The sequence below is a fragment of the Aulonocara stuartgranti genome (genome assembly GCF_965226115.1).
Source record: "Aulonocara stuartgranti genome assembly, chromosome: 5".
In the NCBI taxonomy this organism is placed as follows: domain Eukaryota; kingdom Metazoa; phylum Chordata; class Actinopteri; order Cichliformes; family Cichlidae; genus Aulonocara; species Aulonocara stuartgranti.
Window position 1 is genome coordinate 23,523,307 of NC_138943.1, and position 24,212 is coordinate 23,547,518.

At 38.3% G+C, this 24,212-nt stretch overlaps 1 protein-coding gene across 1 annotated transcript; it reads left to right on the top strand.

Annotated features, from left to right (window-relative positions):
• The first annotated feature begins 21,663 nt into the window (after nt 1–21,663).
• On the top strand, nt 21,664–23,338 carry gpr25 (G protein-coupled receptor 25). Its single transcript, XM_082533519.1, has one exon. The coding sequence runs from the start codon at nt 21,787–21,789 to the stop codon at nt 22,888–22,890; it is 1,104 nt and encodes a 367-aa protein (XP_082389645.1). The 5' UTR covers nt 21,664–21,786; the 3' UTR covers nt 22,891–23,338.
• Nucleotides 23,339–24,212: the final 874 nt, after the last annotated feature.

Consider the following 24,212-nt stretch of genomic DNA (forward strand, 5'->3'; position numbering starts at 1 on the left):
ACTATGGGACGTTCATGGCGTGAGGAGGTAAGTGTTGTGTTTTACCAAGCACAAGAGAGCTTGTACAGTATAGGTTAAAAAAAAAAAAAGAAACTATTCAAGCTTCTGGTGATGAACCATAAACTAGCGAGGTTATCACTTCTTTTGGATGCCATCACACTTTCCTGACTTTGTCTGAAGCGGGGGCCTGTCCATACACTCACAGATCTCTATCAAATCTTGAACCTGGATGTACTGTAGCAGCGGCCTGAAAGGCCTCCACGCCCGCTTTGGCTGATAAGTCTTGTGCGTAATAAGTGTCTGGATCAATGACTGTAGAATGCTTTAACTGGAAAAGGCCCGCCCATCAACTTTAACCTGTCACCGCATTAGAGAGACTTCATTCTTTTGACGTAAAAAAAAAATGAGTCGAGTGTCTTACGTAGAAGTTTGGGGGGGGGATTTTATATTTTTTGGTTTTGTTTGTTTGCTTTTGCCTTTGTGTGTGTTTTAAGTGAAAGCACCCATGTAAGAATGGGAGGAGTACCCAGGGACTGTTAGCCAAAGTAGAGAATGACATGTTGTGTGCTGTAACTTTTATAATTGCAGGAATATGCTAGAAAATTTCAAAGGGAGGGAAAAAAGTTGGTTTAGGGGCAGTGGTTGGGTTAAAAAAAAAAAGAAAAAGCTGGTCCATTTTTATTTATTAATATTAAATACAATGCATTTCAAAGTCTGTCTACCTCACGTTAGCCTAAAAATTTGCTATCAGTTTATCAGAAACTTTTACTCATAAGAACATCCCCACCCCCACCCCAACCTTCCAAAAACAGATGAAAACCACAGGGTCCCCTTGCTCTCAGGTTCAGATTGAGTTATTGACAGAGTGACTGATGGTACCAGTTCTGGTAACGCGTGGTCAAAATATTAACTATGGTTAACGCTGTTGAGAAGTTACATTTTGAATTTTAGTCTTTGTATACTGGTATATGTAAGAGGGGTTTTTTTTCCATATAATTATATGAGAGTAAGAAATGTAAATACCAACCCAAATGTTGACATTTATGATGTTTTGGACAGGTTCACCGCTTCTAATGTTTTTCTCTCTTTCCCTCTTCATCCCTCTGTTCTTTGTGTAGTTAAAGAAAAAGAAAAATCACCCCACGTTTGTAGTTCTATGGTTGTGCATATGAGTAACTGTTCAATTATTTTTGCCTTTTGTTGTTTATTTACTGTCATTTTTCTTTTGTACAATAAATCATTTATTTAGCTTATGCTGCTTTTGTTGTTCTTAAGGTTTGCATCTGCGCAAATGGGAAACTTCGGACCACGCAGAATAAAATGAACTAGTTCACAATCAAAGTCCACGCTTTAAAATACAGAACCAAGTTCACAAACTAAAAATGAATTAGTCCACCTGCATGTTTTAGCTATTCTTTTTCAAAAGAACCTCAACCTGCCATCCTAAATACTCTATTTTCTCTTCAAAAATGAAATAAATTACTGTTTACTACTATAGAATCACAGAAAGATAAATGCAAAGAAATGTACAAAACACAGTCTTTCAATTTTACATTTTTATGTATCAGGACATAATAATGATCCAGCCCTTAGCAGCTCTTACAATTATGTAAATACACTACAGTAAGAAAGATCATTCAGAAGTGGAAAACATTCAGTTTCAGGGAAACTGCAAAAAATCCAAGAGCTACAGACCTCAGTTAGCATCTTAAATATTAAAGTTCATGACAGTACAGTTCAAACAGACTAAACAAGTATGGCTTACTTGAAAAGAAGAAAGCCTCCTTACTATAAAAACACCATGTCAGCATGGTTTTCAAAGCACTGCTCAGGTTTTGCATTTAAACAAACCACCAAACTTCTGGAACAGTCTCCTTTGGACAGACAAGAGAGTCGAGGTGTTTGATGCACAGTGCTGTATTTGGGGAAAACCAAACACAGCCTATCAGCACAAATACATCACATCACCAGTCAAGCACGGTGGTGGAGGGGGTGACGATTTGGGTTTGTTTAGCAGTCACAGGACCTGGGCACCTTGGAGTCATTAAGTCTGAAAGGCCATCTGTCCGACAGGCAAAGCTTGGGCAAAATTAGGTCAAGCAACAGGTCAATGATCCCAAACACACCAGCAAACCCATAACAGAATGACTGAAAAAGAAACAAATCAAGGTGCTGCAACAGCCCAATGTCCAGACCTCAACCTGATTGAGATGCTGTGAGAGAGCTGCAGATAAATCAGTGGTTACAACTCTCAATGAAAAAAAGCAACCTGGTACAGAAGAGAATAATGTGAGGGACTGATAGAGTCCCACAGAAAACAATTACTTCACATTATTGCTGCTAAAGATGGTGCTGCAAGCTACTGATTTTCACACATTGCTTCTGCATTTTAGCGTACTTTTTGTTAAAAAAATAATAATAATAAAATAAAATAAATAATGATGTGGTGTAAGATGTCATGTTAGGTAGTTATGTATATACAATGTATATGTAAAATCTTTGTTTTTACCATGATGGTAAAGACTGATAACTGCAAACAGATGAAGTTCATTATTTCCCATTTTTCACCACATTTTAAAATTGGACATATTTGTTTTCAGACAGGATTATGAGCACTTTATAATATGGAAGGAATTTCAAGGTCTTTTATCTTAGAATAACAAGGTAATTATATTTACAAACTAATGCTTATCCGTATACACTGGAATAAGGGGTGAAAATTCAAGTTTTTACAGGAAAGAAGAAATTATTATATATTACATTTAAGTAGTGATTATCTTCCATGTATTTCTGCATAGAAATAAACATATTTCCCTGACTGACTCTGTAAATGGGTAATACCTTTAATGGAAGCAGGCTGAAGTGGCATAGTTTTCCGATCTTACAGCGTAATTACACGTTGTTTTTGTTTGTATGAGGGATTTTTGACTATTCAGTTATACTCTGATAAGAGATGTAAAATGTGATAAGGATTGTTCTCCCTTTCACTGTTTAGGGTGATTTGCATTCAGAAGCTTTTAATAAAAAATAAATACAACACACACAAAAGGAAATTATACTGAATGCAACAAACACAACAAGAACATGAAAAAATAACACTTGGATAAACAAATTGAAATAAGCATAACAGGACAAACACCATTTAATAGGAAAGAAAAAATTCTTTTCATTTACTTAAACTCGTCCTTCAGTTGAGGGCATTTGTTCAAAAAGTGCATCTGATCCTGTCTGTGCAGACATCATTATTATTATTACGTTTGGTCAAATTTACACCAAAAAGATAATCAAAAAGATAATAGAAAAATAAAAATTCTATTCACATGACTCTACTTTTTACAGCCTTTTTGTAACTTATGATTGAAAAGTTTGCACAAAACAACTAATATTTTTGATAAAACCCATCATTAAAAGACAATAAAGAGCCTTTGACCCACAAAGTTTAATGGTGTTTACTTTTTAACTGTAAGTAGGAAACACTTTGTATCACAATTTCACATAATCGAAGAAGATTTCATTTAATTCTAGGAGAACTGCACCCGCTGTGGGCTGTATTATCAAGTGCCAATGGTAAAACTGGTTTCTTATTTATCTATCCTACCTTTTTTTTTTGATCAAGGTCTTTTTATTGAACAAAGAATTGCTTCCAACAACAATTATGGCAATATTGACAAACAGTCAGAGTGTGATTTGGAAAGACTGGCATCACAAGGCGTCACCCCAAAAATAGCTATAAACGGGCAGGGTGCAATTGGAACACCAAATATGTTGGACATGGTTTCAAATATGCTTTTCCAAAAGCCACCCAGTTTTGGACATGCCCAGAACATGTGAAATAGGGAAGCAGGCTCTCGTTTGCACCGGTCACATGTGGGGTCAAACCCATCCTTGATTTTGCTCAGTCCACCACCAGTAGGCAACGGGTGAAGTGTCTTGCCCAAGGACACAACAACCGAGACTGTCCAAGCCGGGGCTCGAACCGGCAACCTTCCAATTACAAGGCTAACTCTCAACTCTTGAGCCACAATCGAAAAGATATTGTCCGTGAAAAGAGCAGTCATTGATGTTATTCCAAGCTTTGTCCATATGTTAAATGCCTTGTCCGTTAAGGATGGGGAGAACATGCAATGTCTATGCGGTGGTGCATTAAGAGAGAGTTCAGTCTGTTTAAAGTGCCGTCTGAGCTGATACCATAATTTCAGTGAGTGGACAACAAGAGGATTCGTGGTGAAGCCAGAGGTAATCTGGCACACAGCAAAGACATCAGGGAAGATTGACTCACCGACAGCTGCTCCAGTGTTACCCATGATGATGATAAATTATCATGGTCTTTTATCCAGTACAATAATGCCCTTATATTAGCTGCCCAGTAATAAAACAAAAAATTTGGGAGTGCTAAGCCTCCTGCGCTCCGCGGTCTTTGTAATACACTCTGTTTCAGCCTAGGTGGTTTTTTGTTCCAAATGAAGGAGGAGATTTGACTATTTAGATTATTAAAAAATGACTTAGTTAAAAAAAATTGGAAGACACTGGAAAAGATATAGAAATTTAGGAAATATAGTCATCTTAATGATATTTAATCTACCACCCAGCGAAAGAGGCAAGGACTCCCACTTTCCAAAATCCTCCTTTAGCTCAGACAATAAAGGAAGATAATTAGTTTTATACAACTCTCTATGGTTCTGCGTAATCCAAATGCCCAAGTATTTGAACTTGTTATAGCTGAGCTTGAAAGCTGCTAAAATAGACGAAAGTTCCCCGGTTATTGTACCTAAAGGCATTGCCTCGCTTTTCCCGAAATTCACCTTATATCCGGAAATTGTCCCGAATTCCTTGAGTACATCTAAAAGTTTAGGGAGGCTATTTGAAGGGTTGGAAATAAACAAGAGCATGTCGTCGGCATAAAGAGAGACTTTATGCTCGATATCCCCACAACGTATTCCCTCAACCTCAACACAGTGTCTCAGAGCAATAGCTAGCGGTTCAATTGCAATGGCAAAAAGGAGAGGTGACAAAGGGCACCCCTGTCGTGTGCATCTGTCCTACCTTTAAGATTAAAATGTACATAAAATATTTCAATTTACCAAATCAGACTGTACCATTAAAACATTTAAGACTAGAAGACCTTCTAATGTTTAAACTCATTGCTGCTTAATATCTGCAGTACACTAAAAATAAAAAAGAGGACGAATTTATTGCAGACTATTATGCAAATTAACACTTGAAGGAGCCCAAATAATAGACTAAATTCAACATATATGTGAAAAAAAAATTGTAGGTATAAGTGCATTACACAAGCATGATGAGCTCTACCTTTCTATTCTGGCAGCATGCTGTCTAGAATGGGTAAAATTATGCTAACCTAAACAAACACTTTGTCTTAGAACATTAAATTTTATGTTTATAATAGTTTTAAGAGAAAATTCTGTATTCAAATCAATAAAATGATCATTTTAGATCACATTTCAAATGTGTCAACCATTACTTACTTACTGTACAGTCAAAGTCAACATTTACCAACACTTAAATGAAGTTGCAGGTGGAAGTTAGACAGTTTAGGGTTAACTAGGGTTAACTAGCTAACTTGTATCCGTTTGTGTTGAGTTTCCTGCTTTATTTTGCTCATGTTCAATTCTCATCATGAGTCAATGTGAGCTTTTTATGCTCATAGCTACATAATATTTATAACCACCTCAAGACTGACTGGACAAATACCTTTTTCAGACTGTACTCACACCAGCCCCCCACCCCCAACTGTCCTGCTCTCACAGATCCAAGCCAAGTACACTTCTGTTTGTCACAGCATCTCAGCTCCTTTCCTGCTCTTAGCTCTCTCACTATGCATTCGTGAAAAGCACTTTCGCAAAGCACAATGTGGTTCGTGATTTTATGCATTTTGTGGCTTACTTGGGGAAGCTGTGACATACTGTCCTGTCAGATATTTGCTGTTTATCTAACAAGGAGATTTTCACTGTGGCAGCTCTCAGTGAGGAAGCCTTAAGATGTAATTACAGCAGTTATGCATAGCATGTCCGGTACACCGTCATCACACTCAAACAAACTGAACTCAAGCGAAGAACTGAACCCCTGGTGTTAGCGCACCATTAGAGAGGAAATGAGAAATATTACATGAAATTAACCATAAAAGTAAATGTCTTATTTTCTAACATTATAAACATTAAAACAATACATGCTAACAACGTTAGCCTGAACATTATTTCACATTATTATATAGCTTTTTTAATTTGTGTTTTTTCAGGAAGTTAATGATGTTTGTTAGTCCTGGAGTTCACCCAAAAGCTTTTACAAAATCTGTTTTAAGGGGGGGGGGGGGGTTTGTTGTTGTTGTTGTTGTTGTTCTTTTACTATTGAAACCAATTTTATACATGTTCAACAGTTCAGAGTAGACTAAACATTTGCTCTTGTTCTTTCTCTTATCTTTCTCCTCACCCGTGACCAAACGTGGTAGATGTGTGCCGCTGCCTGATCCTGCAAGTTTTTTCCTGTGAAAACAATATTTTTCCTTCCCAAAATCACCTAATGCTTTTGCGTTTTTCTCTCTAACACTGTAGGGTGTTTATCTAGCAGTATAAATTGCCTTGAGGAGACTGCTGTTGTGATTTGGTGTTATATACGTAAATTGAATTGAATGGAATTGGATAAGCTAAGTGTAAAAGCAAAGATTACCATTTAGTTCTTGTTTAAAAAATGGTGACCATTTTAAATTAGATCGTAATATTTTTTGGGTTTGTTTATGTTGCACTTACTATACATGAAAACTATAATTGTAATAAATACTGTCACCCGGATGTCAAGAGGGAAAATGCTGATACATTTATTTTTCGTATTGTTGTCCTAAAACTACTAAATGTAACCAAATTGAAAATGAACCTTTAAACTTGCAGAAATTTAAATAGGATAAATAGATGGATGGAAGTTCTTAAACGGGCTATGCAAACCTAATATATAAATAAAACAAATACAGAGGACAGGACCTGCTCAGTAGTAACAAGCAAACACACTCCTGTCTTCCTCTAATGCACACACACGCACACACACACACACACACACACACACACACACTTGCTTGAGCAGCTGGTGGCATCCTAATTCTTGGTTCATAGTGACAGGCCGCAGAGGTGGCAGGAAGCAGATTCACTGCGAGGCTAATTGGTGAAAGAGAGCACTTGCAGGACAAAGGTTTAGTGTTGGGGTTCGACTTGCCATTATTTGGATTTCATATAAAATCCAGCCTGACCCAATTAATATGCCACCTGATAGGAGGGCCTCTCATCAACCTAATTTAGAGAATCAATAGGGGACAAACGAGAGTGAGAACGAAGCTTTTTACGGATGCAAACAGACAAAGACCACCCAGTACAAGCTCGAGGAGCCCGATGCCAGCAATGACATAAACCTTTTGACAAATCCTCACTCGACATAAACAAACATTCACACAGTCCCCTGGCCCTCAAGTGCGTCAATGCACCGTACACATCATCAGTCATAAGCGCCCTACATAGACAGGGACATTGATGGATGTTTTTATTGTTTTGGCACATAAGAAGGGGTTGTTCAAGTTGGACATGAAGTGTTAAGGGCTGAATGCTGCACTTAGGGCCTTAAACCCGCTAACATGATGAACTCTGACCCAGCTTCATTAAATAAGAACTAAAGTATGCCATACTGGCTCTTATGGAAGGAGAAGAAAACGTACAGTACAATGGGAGTGCTGAACATGTCACAAAGATCTCAGGGTGGTGGGGGCTGGGAGGGTTTAGGAGGAGTTTTATGGCAATTATAGCCATAAAGTTTAGAAAGAAGGTGAAGTGGGGGCAGCACTCAACAACTTAAATTGCTGGACACAGTTATCAGTAACACCTTTTTGTCTGGCTTGGAGATGGGCTGCTGTTTAGAGAGGGGGCCTGTTCAAGAAAGGTCACACACTCAGAGTCTCACGTGACAATAAAATGAACGGTCACACTGAAAAATCCTCATTAAATGTTATAATTATCAACACTGCAATAAACCTGACTTTTCAAGCTGATCATAAATATTTTTTTCTTTTTGGTTTGGTTCAGATTTTGTCATATGGTTCACTTTTATGAGCTGTAAATCACCCCTAACCTCTCTAAATGCAGAGAAAAGAATAAAACCGAAACACTTTTATTGTACATTTATCATCTTTTAATATAAAGCTCACACTTAGTCATACATCGAACTCCTGAGTTTGTACCTTTGCATCGATTTTAGTCTGCTTCACGTAACCTAACCCTGCCACCTTTCTATTTTGATGCAGGGAAACACAGTTACCAACTTCATTTAATCTATTTTATTCTCTCCTCCGGTGCAGCTTGCACACATTAACTCACAGCTCACTACAGAGACTCTTTCATTCCCATGAATGACAGCTGTCACTCTTTTGTGCTCCCAGCACACCATCTGGTTCAAAGCAGACAATTGCTGGCCCTGATGGTGAGATGGTGGAGGTGAAGTGCAGCTTTGCTCGGGCATGTCGCAGTACAGTCTCACAGACCCACAGAGTATACCTGGGGACAAGATGACCAACCCCAACCCTGAAGGATTTCCTTTGTTTAAATACAAGGCACACGTAAGGAAGTCACAAATGTTTCAATTATAAGTCTGAAAACCCTCTGCAGTCAGACCCTCTCATTCTCCTGAATTCAGCAAGTGAAATGTCAGTGAGTGAAATGCATTTTACTTATAAACCTTGGGAAATTGAAGGTAATTAATTTACTATGAGTTAATTATTTGGTGTGACCTCGGACAAGCTGTGGCTTTTTAAAAAGTTTATTTTTATGTTTTTCTCAAGCTTTTGAAAACTGCTGATCTCTGGAGCTGTGAAACTTTTCAATGTGTGTATTGTATTGTAAAACAATACACACACGGTTTTAAATGTTCTACATAAAAAATACTTGAGCTTTCTTCTGAAAGCTGCTTCACCTCAATGTAGGACATGAGAGCATTTTTATTCATCAGTTGTTTAAATAAACTGGAGTGTTTTTAAGTGCACACAATACAAAATGCAGGCATTAATTACATATGCATCGATGTGAAATATCATTTTACATTTCACACAGAAATTGTAGGTTAACTATCTAGTAAATACTTAACAAATTACTACCTGCTGATGTTGTTTGTTTTCATTTTATTCCCTGTTTTTCCTTTTCTCCTCATGTCCTCATTTCACCCCTCATCCCCCTAACCATAATATGTGTTACAGGATTTTTGCCAAAATGGAGACAAATGCTTAGAGGAAGGTGTATCTATAAGAAAAACACATAAAAAGCAGATAGTTTTCTTTCTAGTCCTCACAGGTACGACGTCTTAATGACATCCTCCTCTGCCAGTAAACAGCAATCAGCACATTTGCTCCATTTATTTTGAATGCTCCTCACAGCAGCGTGTGATTGCTTGAAAGTCAGTCGGACATCTCTCTTTTGGCAACAACAGGAATCAGCTTAAGAGTGAAAAACAAAACCCCACACTCTTGCCCCTGCAGTACCACGAGTATTAATCCTATCACTGCAATATCTTAAATCTGTGGATCAACAGGAGACAAAAACCCAGGAGTAAGAATCTCAGAAATATTATGTAATACCATTAATGAATCCTGCAGCAAATAAATTCAATAACATAACACAAAATACCCAAAACACCAGGATGCCGTGTCTCTATAATCAAGAAAACGTACAAAAGTTGTTCCTCTGTTGAGTTGCTTCAGATGAATTTCACTGGGATGATAAAACAGGAATAAAAAGAAGGGGGTTAGATGAGGACACAGCTGCACTCCCTCTCTAATGGTAAGGCTGGACACACCAAATATTCCAGGTCACTGACCAAACCTGCAAAAACACAACCCTTAATCAACTTCCTCTTAACTCTCCTTTTACACCAATAGCTAATGTGGGGGAAATACAAACAAAATAAAGGCCTCATTTCAGGCTCTTGACAACTTAAACTGATTGCTTCATAATCACAACATCTTAAACATTTTTGTTTTTATTTTTTTCACATTTGCTTTATGCAGTGTGTTCTGCTGATGTTTTGTTTTTTGCTCTAAAGGGTAGCATTCTCCTTTGGTTAATATGTAGGATAAAATGTGAACGGCCTGATAAACAGTCGCATGTACTTATCTATATCTTTTTATCTCCATGTTTTGTTTGTTTGCCAGTTTTAAAGTACATCCCTTTAATATACTAATATATAGAGAACACCAAAAGGGGCAGGGCTGTTTGGATGAATTTGAGCTTTAATGCCACGGGTCAGCCGACCTTAAGAGTTCACACGGGATGAAGTGAGGAGGAGTGAAAGGTTAAAAACGTGAAGGAATGCCCCCACGTTTATTTCTTGCAGATTAAAATCCCAGAACTTCAAGTTTTGGGGTGTAATGAAGCCAAGTACCAAACTGAAGCATTAATGAGCTGCCAAAATATGAAACTCGGGGGAAGAGGTGCCATCGGTTACAGTGCCGACCAATAAAAAAGGCTTGAGGATTTCTTTGGGGCTTGAGCAGTCAGTGAAAGGCACTGTGGGGTCTCCATAGTTCACATGGCAAACTCTCAAACACCCACAGGGGGGTGGGGGTGAGTGGGGTGTGCTCCCTCCCTCCCCCTGTCATGCCTTAACTGAGGCTAGTGTTGACACAGTGCTGGCCAATCTAATTTTGATTGTCAGGAGCAAGGAATGGTGATCCTCCCCCCGCCCCCTTGAGATCATCAAGTTCATTTCTCTGGTTGCATAGGGATTTTTTTTTCCTTCCCTCAAACCCCACCACCACCCCACCAGCCCCTTCTCCCCACCACTAGAACAATATTCAGCCGTTCCTGGGCCTCTCAGAGTGAGCTCACTGGAGTTAATCTCTCCTCTCTATTGCTGCCTCTCTCTCGCTCGCACTCTCTCCCTCTCCTTCTATTCAAAAAGCCATTCGAGAACAGCTTGAATTAGTGACAGTTATTATTCAGGCTAATGAGTAAAATCTCAAAGGCAACAAAAGTGGACTGTGACATCAGCTATACCAGCATTCATAAATCATTCATTCTCAGCGAGAGCGATTTATTGATAAGTGGGTGACAAATATAATTTTCTGCAACTTACAAAATTCTAATTATCACACCCGACAGCGGTGACAAGAAAAGCAGATGTCTGTTGTGGTGGTGTGAAACGTTTAGAGGCAAATCTGTGAAATGTCACGAAGCCTTCATTGTTATCCCAGATCTGCAGCATCAGAAAAGACAGATGGCCCACTGCACATTTGTGTGTGTGTGTGTGTGTGTGTGTGTGTGTGTGTGTGTGTGTGTGTGTGTGTGTGTGTGTCCACATCACTCACACACTGAGGAATAGAAAAAGGTGTGATTCATGACAATGTTATTTTACATTTGAATGCGTTTTTGGGCATAATTCAGCGTTTATTTAACATAATAAAAAAAAAACATAAAATCTTAATTGATTTACTTTTTTATTAATGAATAAATGACTAATAACGATGGAGTTAAATATATTCATCCATTATTCATGCATACAATTATACACTAATTTAGTTCAATGCTTTCCATCATTTTAGATTTAGGTATGCATGATGAGTTAATGCAAAAAAGGGTCATTTAATATCGTTTGTGCAGCACAGAAAGTGGGGGAAAGCGCACAGTGACAAGCCGTGACATTTGGTGGATGCCTCTGAGCCGGTGTAATCAAATTCAAGCAGTTGGAGAGACATTAAGACAGATGTTAATTTTCTCAATGAATTCTGTGCCAATGAGATGCATCACCAGTCTGTTGTCAGGAGTGGATGTGTCAAGCATCAAAGAAGAATGGAGATGATGGTTCATAATGGTGCGCACCAGTTTGCATGATCTTATTTAAATGTTGGCTTTCAGATAATGATCACGTTTGTTGTTAATAAATACGTGTCAAGTAAAGGTTTTTAATTGATATGTGCAGTTCCTGTAAAGGTTGCATAAACCAGCAGGAATAGTTTTAGTTGCAAAAGCTGCACATGGACGATTTTAAATGCAGTATAACAACTTGACCAGAGGGGGGCACTACAACTAAAGGTCAAAGTTTAGACTTAACACAATCAGTCTTCATACTTACTTAATCTTACTGTTACTCTACCATAATGGTTAAAGCATTTTTATCAATCTATTTTATTCTGATAGATAGATAGATAGATAGATAGATAGATAGATAGATAGATAGATAGATAGATAGATAGATAGATAGATAGATAGATAGATAGATAGATAGATAGATAGATAGATAGATAGATAGATGGATGAAGAAAGAAAATGAAAACTAAGTAACTAACAAGAAAATGAAGTTCTTGTTAGTAACAAACCTTAAGAATAAATTGAGGAGTGGTTGCTGTTGGCGTGCAGGAATCAGTATTGTGACTTAATGTGTAGTTCTACTTATGCAACAACCTTTAATACTCAAATATATTTCAAATCAAAGTTCGGAAATGACTTTTAGCTTCGCCGCAGTCAGAGTTACATAAATCACATTGATGTTTGATGGTGACATATAACATTCATCTCTGTATATGACACAGTGCTCAGTGTCATATAAACCACTAATAGTCTGACAGCGTGCTGATAAAAAAAGTTGCCCTAAAGGGGATTAACTGCTGAGACAAAACGGAACTTTAAGCATGACATAAAAAGAAACACTCAAGCTGTGAGTTCACACAGTAAAACAACATTTTGTTGTTTCCAACATTTCTGTCAGTAGCATCTACTCAAAACAGTTAGGTACAAATTTAGAACACATGACAGGGGGGCTGCTTGTAAACCTTAAACACTCATTCCTTAAAATGACATGTTTGCACTTGAGCTGAGAGCGCAACTGCAGCTTGTCAGAAGCAATCTTGACATCATGGAAAACTTCAAATTGAAAGTTCAAAGGTGAAAGACCAGAATTGCTCTGCCAGGGGTGGTAGGCTCACTGAGGTGAAAAACTGACCAGACCAGACCTTCAACCTTCAAAGAAAACAGAAAACACATTTTATATCCCTCAGAAACTGGACGCAGCTCTTTTGTGATTCAATGAAATGCATGTTTAAAACTACGGATAGGGTGGAAATTAAATGGGGGGGGGGGGGGGGGATTGAGGGGTCGAGGTGCGTGATTTGCAAGCTGTCAGATGATGGCCTTGCGGACGAAGAGCAGTAGGCCCCCATTCTCTGTCCAGTGTGAGGTGCTCCCCACCCCCCTCACTCACACGCCTCTCCATACCCCATGGGAGGAGGTCTGTTGCGCTGTGGCCACACTAAATCAACATCGTCCTAATGAGGTGTCACACTTGACCCCCAGCAGCCTCAGCCCCTCACACGGGTGTCAGAGCCACAATGAGCGACCCTCCATCTCCAGCGACTGGCTGACACATTTTGATTCATGAGAGAGCCTGGGCCCTGTCAGGTCAAAATTACCCCTATCAAAATGCCACCATCAACACATTCATCAACCCCACCTATGAATCCACCCCCTTTCTCTTCAGAAAACAATTCTTCTGCAAAATCAACAATGCATCCATGCTTGTGCATGTCCCCGCCCTCTTCCTACCTAAAAGCACACATTTGCTCACATTCATGCCAGGGGCGCCTCCAGAATTTTTTCATATGGGGGCCACTAAAAATACTGGCACGGCACACTAAAAACAAAAAAAAAATATGGCAAAAAAAGAAAGAAAGAAAATAATTATAAGCCTAGTTCACTGTCTGCTATTAAAGTTGATATCACTGAAAATAGGTTGACATAAATAATAATCTGTTCTAACTGGCTGACTGGAAGTCCCAACCACTGCTTTAATAAATTCAGAAGCAGAAGCATTCACTTTCCCAGAGTTAAGTTTAAGAGCAAACTTGTTCAGGAAAGACGAGTAAGTATCAGATCATGTAAGAGTGTGAACTGTTGCCTGTCTCTGTGTTGGCCCTTAGATGCACAAGTGATCTGCCCTGGGATTGGCACCACCTTTTCTACAGCCTTATCACATTATTTCGAACATAGATCAGTCCTGCTGAGGGGGGGCAGCAAATTGTGGGGCGTGGCAAGTGCCCCCCCTGGCCCCCACTTGGTGGCGCCCCTGATTCATGCCTCTAGACAAATGCATGTTCTCTCTGATCACCCCCTATACAAGTGATAGGTCTGTCTTTGGTCTTGTTCAGACTTCTGTTTCTTAATGGCTCACTGAGTGATGAACTCTGTCCCCCAGGTGTTGGGGGAGCCTGTCCTCTGACCTTGTGACCTAAAACACTCTGGAAATGAACAGGTCTAAACAGCTAATGACAAAACTGAGAATGAAATCTGTTCTACTGACAAAACACAGAGTGGGAACGGTCCCAGCTCATAGAAAGTGAGACACATTATCGCCTCACCGGGAGGCCGGTAGTTCTGCCAGCTCAGATGGTAAAAGTGCTCATACTGACAATAATGATAAGGAAAACGCTTATCATTGATTTCAGAAGGAAAGTGCTTGCTCCAGAGGTGGGAAGTAACGAAGTACAAATACTTTGTTATTGTACTTAAGTAGAATTTCCAGGTATCTGTACTTTCCTTGAGTATTTGTTGTTCTGACAACTTTTTACTTTTACTTTCTTAACTTTTAAACAAATATCTGTTCTTACATTTTCAAAACAGACTAATTACTTTAGGTTTGATGGCATCATTTATAGGGTTTATACTCTGGAGTCAAAGTAGGCCGGACGAGTGCAGGTGTCCGCAAGTTGTGGTCGCAGTACTTCAGAATAGCTAGCATTACAGAAGAGGAGGAAGCATGAAGATAGTGACAGAATTATAGGTGTCAGGTAACTTCAAATTTAGTGTTTCTATCAGCTGAAGAAACATCAGCAAACACAGAGACTGTTTGTGTGCAGTTTATCAGGCTGCGTGTTGGTAGCTAAAGGTCTGAATTTCCCAGGAGGGAAATTTAAACAGAAAGACGTAGGAAGACAGACAAGACAGCAGATGAAGAAGAGAGGTTATATTTAAAGGTAAGGACTGCTCAGTGACACTTGATAAACTGCTGCTTTTAAGCTTACATGTAATGCCATACTTTTAATCATATATTGATTAAAATTATAAAAACATATGATATACATACATCATATTGTCCATGATGTGTTTTGTTAACTTAAGATAAGAGATAAGATAAGACTTTGTTGATCCCATGGTGGGGAAATGTGTGCATTACCTCAGCTTAGGTTCAGATAGCAGAAGGAAAATACAAAAAATACAAATAAAATACAAAAAAATACAAAATAAATAAGATAATACACTACATACAACGGTAGCATACACCGTATGTGATTATGGATAGAGGGTTGTGGAAATATGCAAGAAATAAATTTAACTATTGTATCATTACTATTACTATAGATATCTAAATAATAGATATCTATAAGTATCTATGAGTATAGACATGTACACACACACGTACACACTACATATACATACGCATATATCTGCAAACGTCCATACATATAATTATGCATTTTCATTTTGTGAAACGTCCTGCAAAACAAACTAAGCTATACTAACTTTGTGTTATTGAAATGTTGCATGAAAACTCTGGTTAGTTTTACCCTGGATAAACTGGTTAGCTTGCATTAAAGCACTGCGTTGGTGCACAGTGTCTCTGGTGCTTATGGTTAGATTTAGATTTTATGAATTTGCATGTAATTTGCATTTAAGATGCAAATGCTTAGATTAATTCACTGGAAACGAACTTTATACCAACCATATACTGTCTAGTATGAAGGCAGTATAAACTCTATACTGTCAGAGTAGAGGATAAACATCAGTCAAGATAGCTTGTGAAACTGCTGACATCTTGCTCAGATTAGTTCTGTGAACCCACAAAGAGCAGCAGGTCAGCTGATCACAGCCTGTACACCGAGAAAATCTACTGAAGCTCATTTTTTTGTTTAGGTGTGGAGGAAAGCCATTCTCTTCAATGTGGGTAAATTGTTATTGTTTAAAATTCTCTTTCACTGTATGTGTCCTACATAACAGATTCATTAGAATTAGAATATTATTTTATTATTGTAATAATATAGCGCAAGGTTCAAGGTACCTGCAAAAATGTCAGGTCAAAAATGGTTAGTAAAATTTTCCTTCAAAGAGCTACTTTTTACTTTCTTTCATTCAATTTCATTGCTTGTACTCTTTCACATTTACTTTAGTATAGAAGTTGAATCAGTACTTCTACTTAAGTAAAGAAAGTCTGTACTTTTGCCACCTCTGGCTGGCTCTGTCTCTATTATCATGACCACAGCTCAGGCTTTCATCGTTCTCGTATCACCCTGGGATCAGATTGGGTTACAGGTCTCGTGACAAATGTCATCGACCAATCGTGGCCTGTTTTGCTGGTCAGTAATCAAAAGCATTGTCACATCTTTTGTTACATTTAGATAAAACCTTGTTCTTCATTTTACAAGGGCAAACTATAGCATGATGGCCCCTTGCTGAGAAGATCATCTACTGTTAGCTAACACTCGTCCACTCAGGCAACCATCTGCTCCTAAAAATTTCCCCTGGGAGACGAGGCGAAACCAGCAGGAGCACTATACCTGTAAGCCAACAAACATCCACAATCTCATTGCTATTATCATTAGGAATGAGATTGCAAATCTGTTGCTTTTTATTCCCTTAATTATCACCAATCTGCTTGAAGCTGATTGAAGTTTACACAACATAATGACTAGATTATAAAGTGTCTAAAACAAACCGATTAGGGAATATGCAATATGTCTCCAATGGACTCATAAACTGGACTTCATGCAGAACTTAAGTGAAAAGTAATAAAAGTTACAACTTAACACCAATAACATTAATTTAGTCAATAAAATGTTTGTGTTTCTGACTTCAACCAAGGCTTAACTAGAATAGCACAATAATTAAATCAGTCTAGAATTCATTAATAACTGAATCTTTAATCCCTTTTTTTAGGTTACTTTTAAATGCTAGCTATACTTTAATTGTCTATTATGTTCTTTGGGATTCCTCCTGGGATTTTTATTTGTTTTAGTCTATTTTGCTGTAGAGCACTTTGTGACCAAATGTGTTTTATAATTAAAACACTGTGAGACTGTAGCGAGAGATCAATAAACAAATGCACAAATGCTAATTTTCTTTTGCATTATTTGAACATTTTTTAATATATGCTCATCATGACAACATGACATGATGTTGTATGCACATTATGAAACTGCTGAAATAAAAATGTGATCCGGCTGAAAGAGTTCTTTGCTCCGTCCTCTCTCGTGCCTGCTTCTTATGTCAAAAGCAGATGAAACATGACTCCCTGAGTGATTCAGCAGCATGTATGCTAAATGCTGGGGGATGAAAATCTAACCTGTACACATTTAAGCTTCCAGTCCATATCAAGTCACCTTGAGTCATGTAGCTTATTTCCCGTTTTGCAAAAACAAGCAGGTGGATTAGCGTCATTAGTCATGTTCCTTGAACTGATCAAAATAAACAGTGACATGCATGGCATGATGAAAAAGGTTAAAGCAGATCTTGCAAAATCAAGAATGAAAAAAAAATTCAAATAGACGGCAGTCTTCTTTCCATTGCATCATCATGAAGAATAGCAGTAATAGTGTTGTATTCCACTTGTGGTCTTTTTATTGGTGTTTAGTCATTACATTAAATTCAGCCACAATACAGTGCCATCAAACTAATGACCAACAACTTCAAAAACAAACCAAAAAAGTCCCTCATACATGAACCAATATTTACTCATGCAAGGTGCCTTTGCTAAAATTAAATTAAATACCAAAACCTCTCTGGAATGTTACATATAATGACCATTTTCACTGCTTTAGATACTGTGACCAAGATAGCAACAAGGTTTTGGGGGGGGGGGGGGTTTGACAGATTTCAGTAATTATGTTTTAATGATTGTGATAACTCACACATACAAATACACTGTTATTCTAACATGTATTCTTTTTTCTACACAGTTTATAGAAAGGAGAAAATTCCCATCCACATTTCCCTGTCACTACTACTTTGAACCAACTTCTTTGTTGGTAATGAATAAGTGACTGTGGGCACAGCTTCAGTGTTCACCTAATGACACACTCACACTAACCGGGTATCTTCAGATATTTACCACCCCAGACTACATCGCCACTAATACTTTCAAACTAAAAACTAGAGTAAAATGTGGATATTATATTAAAAACCTAATTAACCACCTACATGACCGAATTTATGGAGCCAGAAAATGATTAAGGGCCAAACATTTTGTAAGTGTTAGTAGTGTTTCTATTAAGATGATGATGGTTTCTCTTCTCTAATTGTCTTTTTTTTTTTTTTTTTATCTTTTTCAGCAATCTGTGTTGATGGGAAGACATTTCAAAGTAGGGCATTTGCAGGGCAAGTTCTCGCATTACTATTTGTTGGAGCAAGTAATGCTGAACATTCATTTAGCAGTTCTACAAATCAGTTAGCTACTTTGTCAAGCAAACTATCGCAAATGTAACTGCATGGTTCTTTTATTGTGGCCAAAGGAAATCCCCAACACATTCACGATGTAGGCTTTGTAAGAGTGTATGTTAAGGTCACCTAGCAAGCTGGCACAGAGGGCAGTCATTGCACTGTGGAAACATTCACATTATTTTACAACCAAGCAGCTCCACTTCAAATCTGAGGAAGTTTGTGCACATTAAGAGCAGATACACAGCATGGGCGTTGAAGAGGAGAATGATGCTGGTACCACAGCTATCTTTTAGATGTTTAAAGATGTCGCTCAGGGGAAAAACACGTTTTGCTCATTTTTTTTATGTGGTGGAAGAAATTCTACTAGCGTGTATGCAATGAGGTCAGTGTGCTCAGAGGTAAATGTAGCTACAGCTGGCTACACAGGAAAAAAAATAACCAACATGTACAAGCTAAACTGATTTTCTCTAATACCTACCTCTCACTGTAGGTGACATTGTAATATAAAACATTATTTCTAAATGCTCCAATTATCAAGTGACTATTAAAAGTAACTTTAGCCAACTTTGGGAGTGTGACTAGTCTCTAGTCTGCTGTAATAGTGGGAGAGAAATGCACTACTCGCGATATGACATGAACTGCTGATAAAGAAAATGCATTCTTAACCTGCTGTGGGCCTGCAGGCCTCACTTTGACAGCCCGGGGAAAAACATCTACTGTTGTCTTCTGTTACTCACATTGCCAACTCTTTGCTTGGGTCGTGAACTCTTAACAATGACAGAGGAGAGTCAGACACCTGGGAATTGTGCTTACATGACATTTAACCCAAGTTTCACAGGAATGACTCTTTTAGTTGTTTTTGACTCATTTATCCCCCACACTTTAAATCTACGTAATCACGTATATGTGAGCATTCAGATGTTATTCTGCGTTTTGCATCATTTGGTTTTGTACGTAAATGAGACAAAAAGTGGGTTAAAACTGTGGAGTATTTCAGACATCAGGGATCAGGTAAAATAGAGCACTGGGGCTGCGCAACCCTTTGTGTTGGGGGAACTTTTGATTCAGTTAAACTGCTAAAACAAGAACCTTTCACACCCAAACAATGGACTCCCTTCTTAAACGTAACACTTGACAAATGAGGAGCAAATTGTACATCTGTGTGTGTGTGTGTGTGTGTGTGTGTGTGTGTGTGTGTGTGTGTGTGTGTGTGTGTGTGTGTGTGTGTGTACAAGAGCGCACATGTGTGCATGTGACCCCCCACCACCACCACCATGTCTAACAATCACCCTGACACATACCACCCTTTCTCTCCTCGAATAAAAACAGAGTAAAAGGAAAAGAGAAATCATCCACTGTTGAAGTACTTTACGAGATCCTCCTCCAAACAGAAAAAGGACTGAGTATCCATGGGAATCTTAGCACGTTAGGGAGGCCTTTTTCCCTTCCTCTCATCCGCTCTCCCCCGCTGCACCCATGGACCAATGCAATTGTTTATTTTCTCCTATTGAGGCTGCTCCATTCACTGGCTCTCACATTTACTCTGCTCAATTGGAGTGAGACAGCACTTATTCGAGGAGAGGAATGTAGCGTTCCACTGACAGAGCAGCAAGAATGCAGGAGAAATAATTAAAACTTTTCCATGGAAAAGGTACAGCTGAGTGTGAGGGAGAACAACGTCGAACCAAACAATGAGCACTGACAGGATTTTCTGCCGTGATGAGTATATCCACACATCACCTTGACACTACAAAGTGAAGGAGTGTTTGAATAACGTACAATGCTAAAAAGTGGAGCAGGGATCCCATAAGAAGGTCATTCACTCACTGCGCTTTCTTAACTGAAACTCTCCGCAGAACAATAACACATTCTCCAGGCTCCTATAAGATGTGGCCAGCCTCACTTTTTCTGGCTCTAACACAACAGCAACGAGCCAGACCAGGGACTTCGTTTCACCTTTGGTCTGCCCTGTCGTGGTCGAGGTAGTCGTGATGACAGTTTCCTTTCCTGTAACAAGGGTCCACTCAAATTCCAAAATCAAACTCTGAAGTCCATTTATTTGACAAAAGTGATTTTCAGTGTTGCTCATGGTCGTTTTTTGTGGTTATGCGTGGAAACATCTGTGCACAATGTACACACATCTCTTTAGTGTCTGCTTGGTTTTATGACTAATATCCTCTGCTGACTCTGTTGGTATTCAGGCGTAACCGAGTATATCTCTGGTTCGCGAGATACATGTTTTCGTTTTTGTTCTTCTTCTTTTTTTTGGTTTTGAGGTTTTGGTCATATACATTTCCTTGGCACTCTGAGGGTTTCACACAAATGTGTTTACAGTTGTACAATGAAGAACTTCTATATCTAAGTTCAGACATGTAGGTCAGCTGCTTCCTAAAATTCAACAGTATAATATGCTGTCACACAATTACAAATGTGTGCACTTATGCAGTCACATTGTCTGAACACAGCATAACTGAAATCATGATCACTATACTGTTTAATGAAAGATTTGGACTTAAATAGTAAGAGTCGTGCAGGCAGGTGTAAGCAGGTTAAAATCCGCAAAAATCTGCACAAACAAAGATGAATGCACCGCTGAATTTTAAGTAATGGAAAGCTTACTTTCTCTATAAAACAAAATAAAACAGAGGTGAGATCAGCAGTTCAAATATCAAGTCTGACAGGAAAAAGCATAGAAACAAGAACCAAACAGTGTATATCCTGTCTGTTTCTACTGCTTTGAAGTAGATCAGTGGCATTTTCTCAGGAATCACAGCCCCTGACATTAAGTGGGAGGTCACCACATACAGTATCAAACTGCCCCCTACTGGTGTGGCACATCAATACACAATTTCTTTGATAAAGGAAAAAGAAAATGCGCTCATGTAAAGCAATTTAAAGGTGAAATCTGTCCTTTTTTATGAATATAGGCACCATCGTATAACAATCTAGAGTAGAAAGTTGCATAAATATGTATAAGACTTCAAAGTTTTTCAGAAGGAAAACATTTGTAGGAGTTCTATACTTTAAATGCAAAAGTTTTGCACTCATACGATCTGCTGTACCCATAATAATGCACTGTAATATTGGAACATCACGTTATTGTATAGCAAGTTTGATTAATGTGTGTCAAGTTTTTTTGTTTGTTTGTTTTTGGCAGACGGAGAGACGGAGACGCAGCACAGTAAAGTGAGAGGAAGAGAGCTGAAATAGGATTCTCTGTGGTTAGCACTTGTAATATCAAGCAGCTGCATGCTGACATGGTTAGATTAACCACTCTGCCACAATACAACGGCTGCACTACAGAGCCTCTGTGTGATCTTCCAGAATGGACGGATACACAACTCCTGTAGACTATTTGTACATTTCTGAGAACTACACTGACAATTTTTCGCTTTATGATCTCCAGGAAGAGTGTGAACAAACCCTTAATGGCTCAGAGTATTTTTTGCCTACAATTTATTTCCTGATATTTTTCACAGGATTTGTGGGCAACCTCCTTGTGATCCTAGTGGTGGGAAACAAGAAGAGAGGTGGTCGTCTCGTGGACACCTTTGTTGTCAACTTGGCCCTGGCTGACCTCGTCTTTGTCCTGACGCTGCCACTGTGGGCCATTTCTGCAATGAAGAAAAATTACTGGAACTTTGGGCAATTTAGCAACTTTCTCTGCAAGATGAGCAGCTACATGATTGCTGTGAACCGCTTCTCCAATATCTTCTTCCTTACCTGCATGAGTGTTGATCGCTACCTGGCTGTTGTGAAGCTGATGGATTCGAGGTACCTCAGGAGTAGTTTGTGCATTCGTGCCACTTGTCTTGCAGTGTGGGCAAGCTCCTTGGTGCTTGGCATCCCATCTCTGGTGTACCGGAAAGTAGAGAAAGATGGCAATTTCTGTACAGAAGATCAAAGTTCACCTTTTTTTCTTGGAATAAGCCTGGTCATGGCCTTACTCACCTTTATCTTCCCAGTGTTTATCATTATGCTCTGCTATGGCACCATCATCATGCACCTCAACAAGCACTGTGCTGCTGCGGGAAATCCTCGTGCTGAAGCGCGCCGCAAGCACTCCCTGAAGATGGTCCTCTGCATCATAGTGGCCTTTGTGGTGTCCTGGCTCCCCTACAATGTTTTTAAATCCATCACAGTTATTTTACGTCTCGCAGATGTTGAAACCAGCTGTGAAGTTAACTCACAACTTAAAAACGGGCTCATCATCTCCTGCTGCCTGGCATTCCTCAACAGCTGCGTGAATCCAGCCATTTACTTTTTCTTGGACCATCACTTCAGACGACGTGCTGAGATGATGTACAAAACCTGCTTGGGAAAGTCAAAGATGCTGCAGAGCTTCAACTCTTCAGCTTCATTCACCAACGGCTACACTTCAGAGAGCAATGGAACAACTGGTGGGAGAAGTCAAACTCAAATGGTTTAGTAGGAGGAAGATTGATATGGTGAACTCTGGAGGTGTTAAAGTAATAATGTTACTGCCACCCTTAAGATCAATTTAACATCTTGTTTGTGCATCATTATATGTTTTGTTTTTTGATTTTTATGATACTATACTTTCAAATTTGTTTTTGGCCTTTTATTGTATTTAACATATCAAGCATGCATATATTACTTGGAAAAGTATGATATGGATTTTTCTTAAATTGCAATTTTCCCATAATATCTGCTTTGTATGAAATGTATTAATGTTGTAAATATTTTGCATTAACAGACAATATCCTACAGTTGCATTAATTTAGAAATGTAAATAACATTTAACATTTGTAGCTGAACAGATCATTTGGAAAAGTGGAAAATGAAAATCAAAAAATATTCTGTGTCTTCTGTGTATCATTTTTATAACTATTATAATTATTTTCTATATTTGCATAATATGGTTGCAGTTAATAAATAAAATGTTGTGGGACTTAAAACTGAATCCTCTTTAATAAAGCCTCAGATTTCTGTGATGAATTGATACTATGACTAAAAATCTGCTAAAAACAGTAGTTAAATTTAGTTACAGTTACACTTAATTACAGTAGTTACAGTAGTTATGGTTAATAGCGCTAAATGACATAATTTATTATTTTGGTTTAATTTAAATATAAAATTAAACCAAAATTAAATTAAATTAAAATATAATGATCTGCAGATGTATTTCGTAACTTAATTAAAACTCAACAAAAAATTTGTCATCAACATAAAAGGCTGCACACTGAAAACTTTTATTAAAAAAACTCTCCCCAGAGTTTTATTTAATTTTCACAGTTAATTACATAACACTAAAAATAACAATAATAACTAATATAAGTCACAGCGGTACAATTTCAGTTGAGCCAGTTCACTAATGAAGAATAGATAAATAAGAGATGTCTGTGAAGGTTCTGAGAGATGAGTTCACTGTAGAGTAAAAGTTTGTCTTGTCCTTACAGAGGAAGTGTGTTGGGTTTTCACACATTATTTCTCACACGTTTATTAATAAAGCTGGCTTTGGTTTGGTTTGGGGTTTTTTAACCTACAATGATAACGCATATTTTGGCACAAAGAAATTACACAACTGCATTAAAATGTGAACAAACAATACTTCTCTAATTGCAGCAGAGCAGCATAGTTCTGCTAGGTGTGAAGCTTAGGGTCTTACAAGGGACCCAACTTCCTTGTCTTGTTATGTTATACTTTGTCTTTTAACTCTACCTAAACAGTTTTATCATTTTAGTACTGATATGAATCAATATCTTCTTTTTCATGGAGCCCAAATAGGTG

What these genes read in the sequence shown, in the direction of transcription:
- gpr25 (XM_082533519.1), top strand. Translation starts at nt 21,787, where the DNA reads ATGGACGGATACACAACTCCTGTAGACTATTTGTACATTTCTGAGAAC.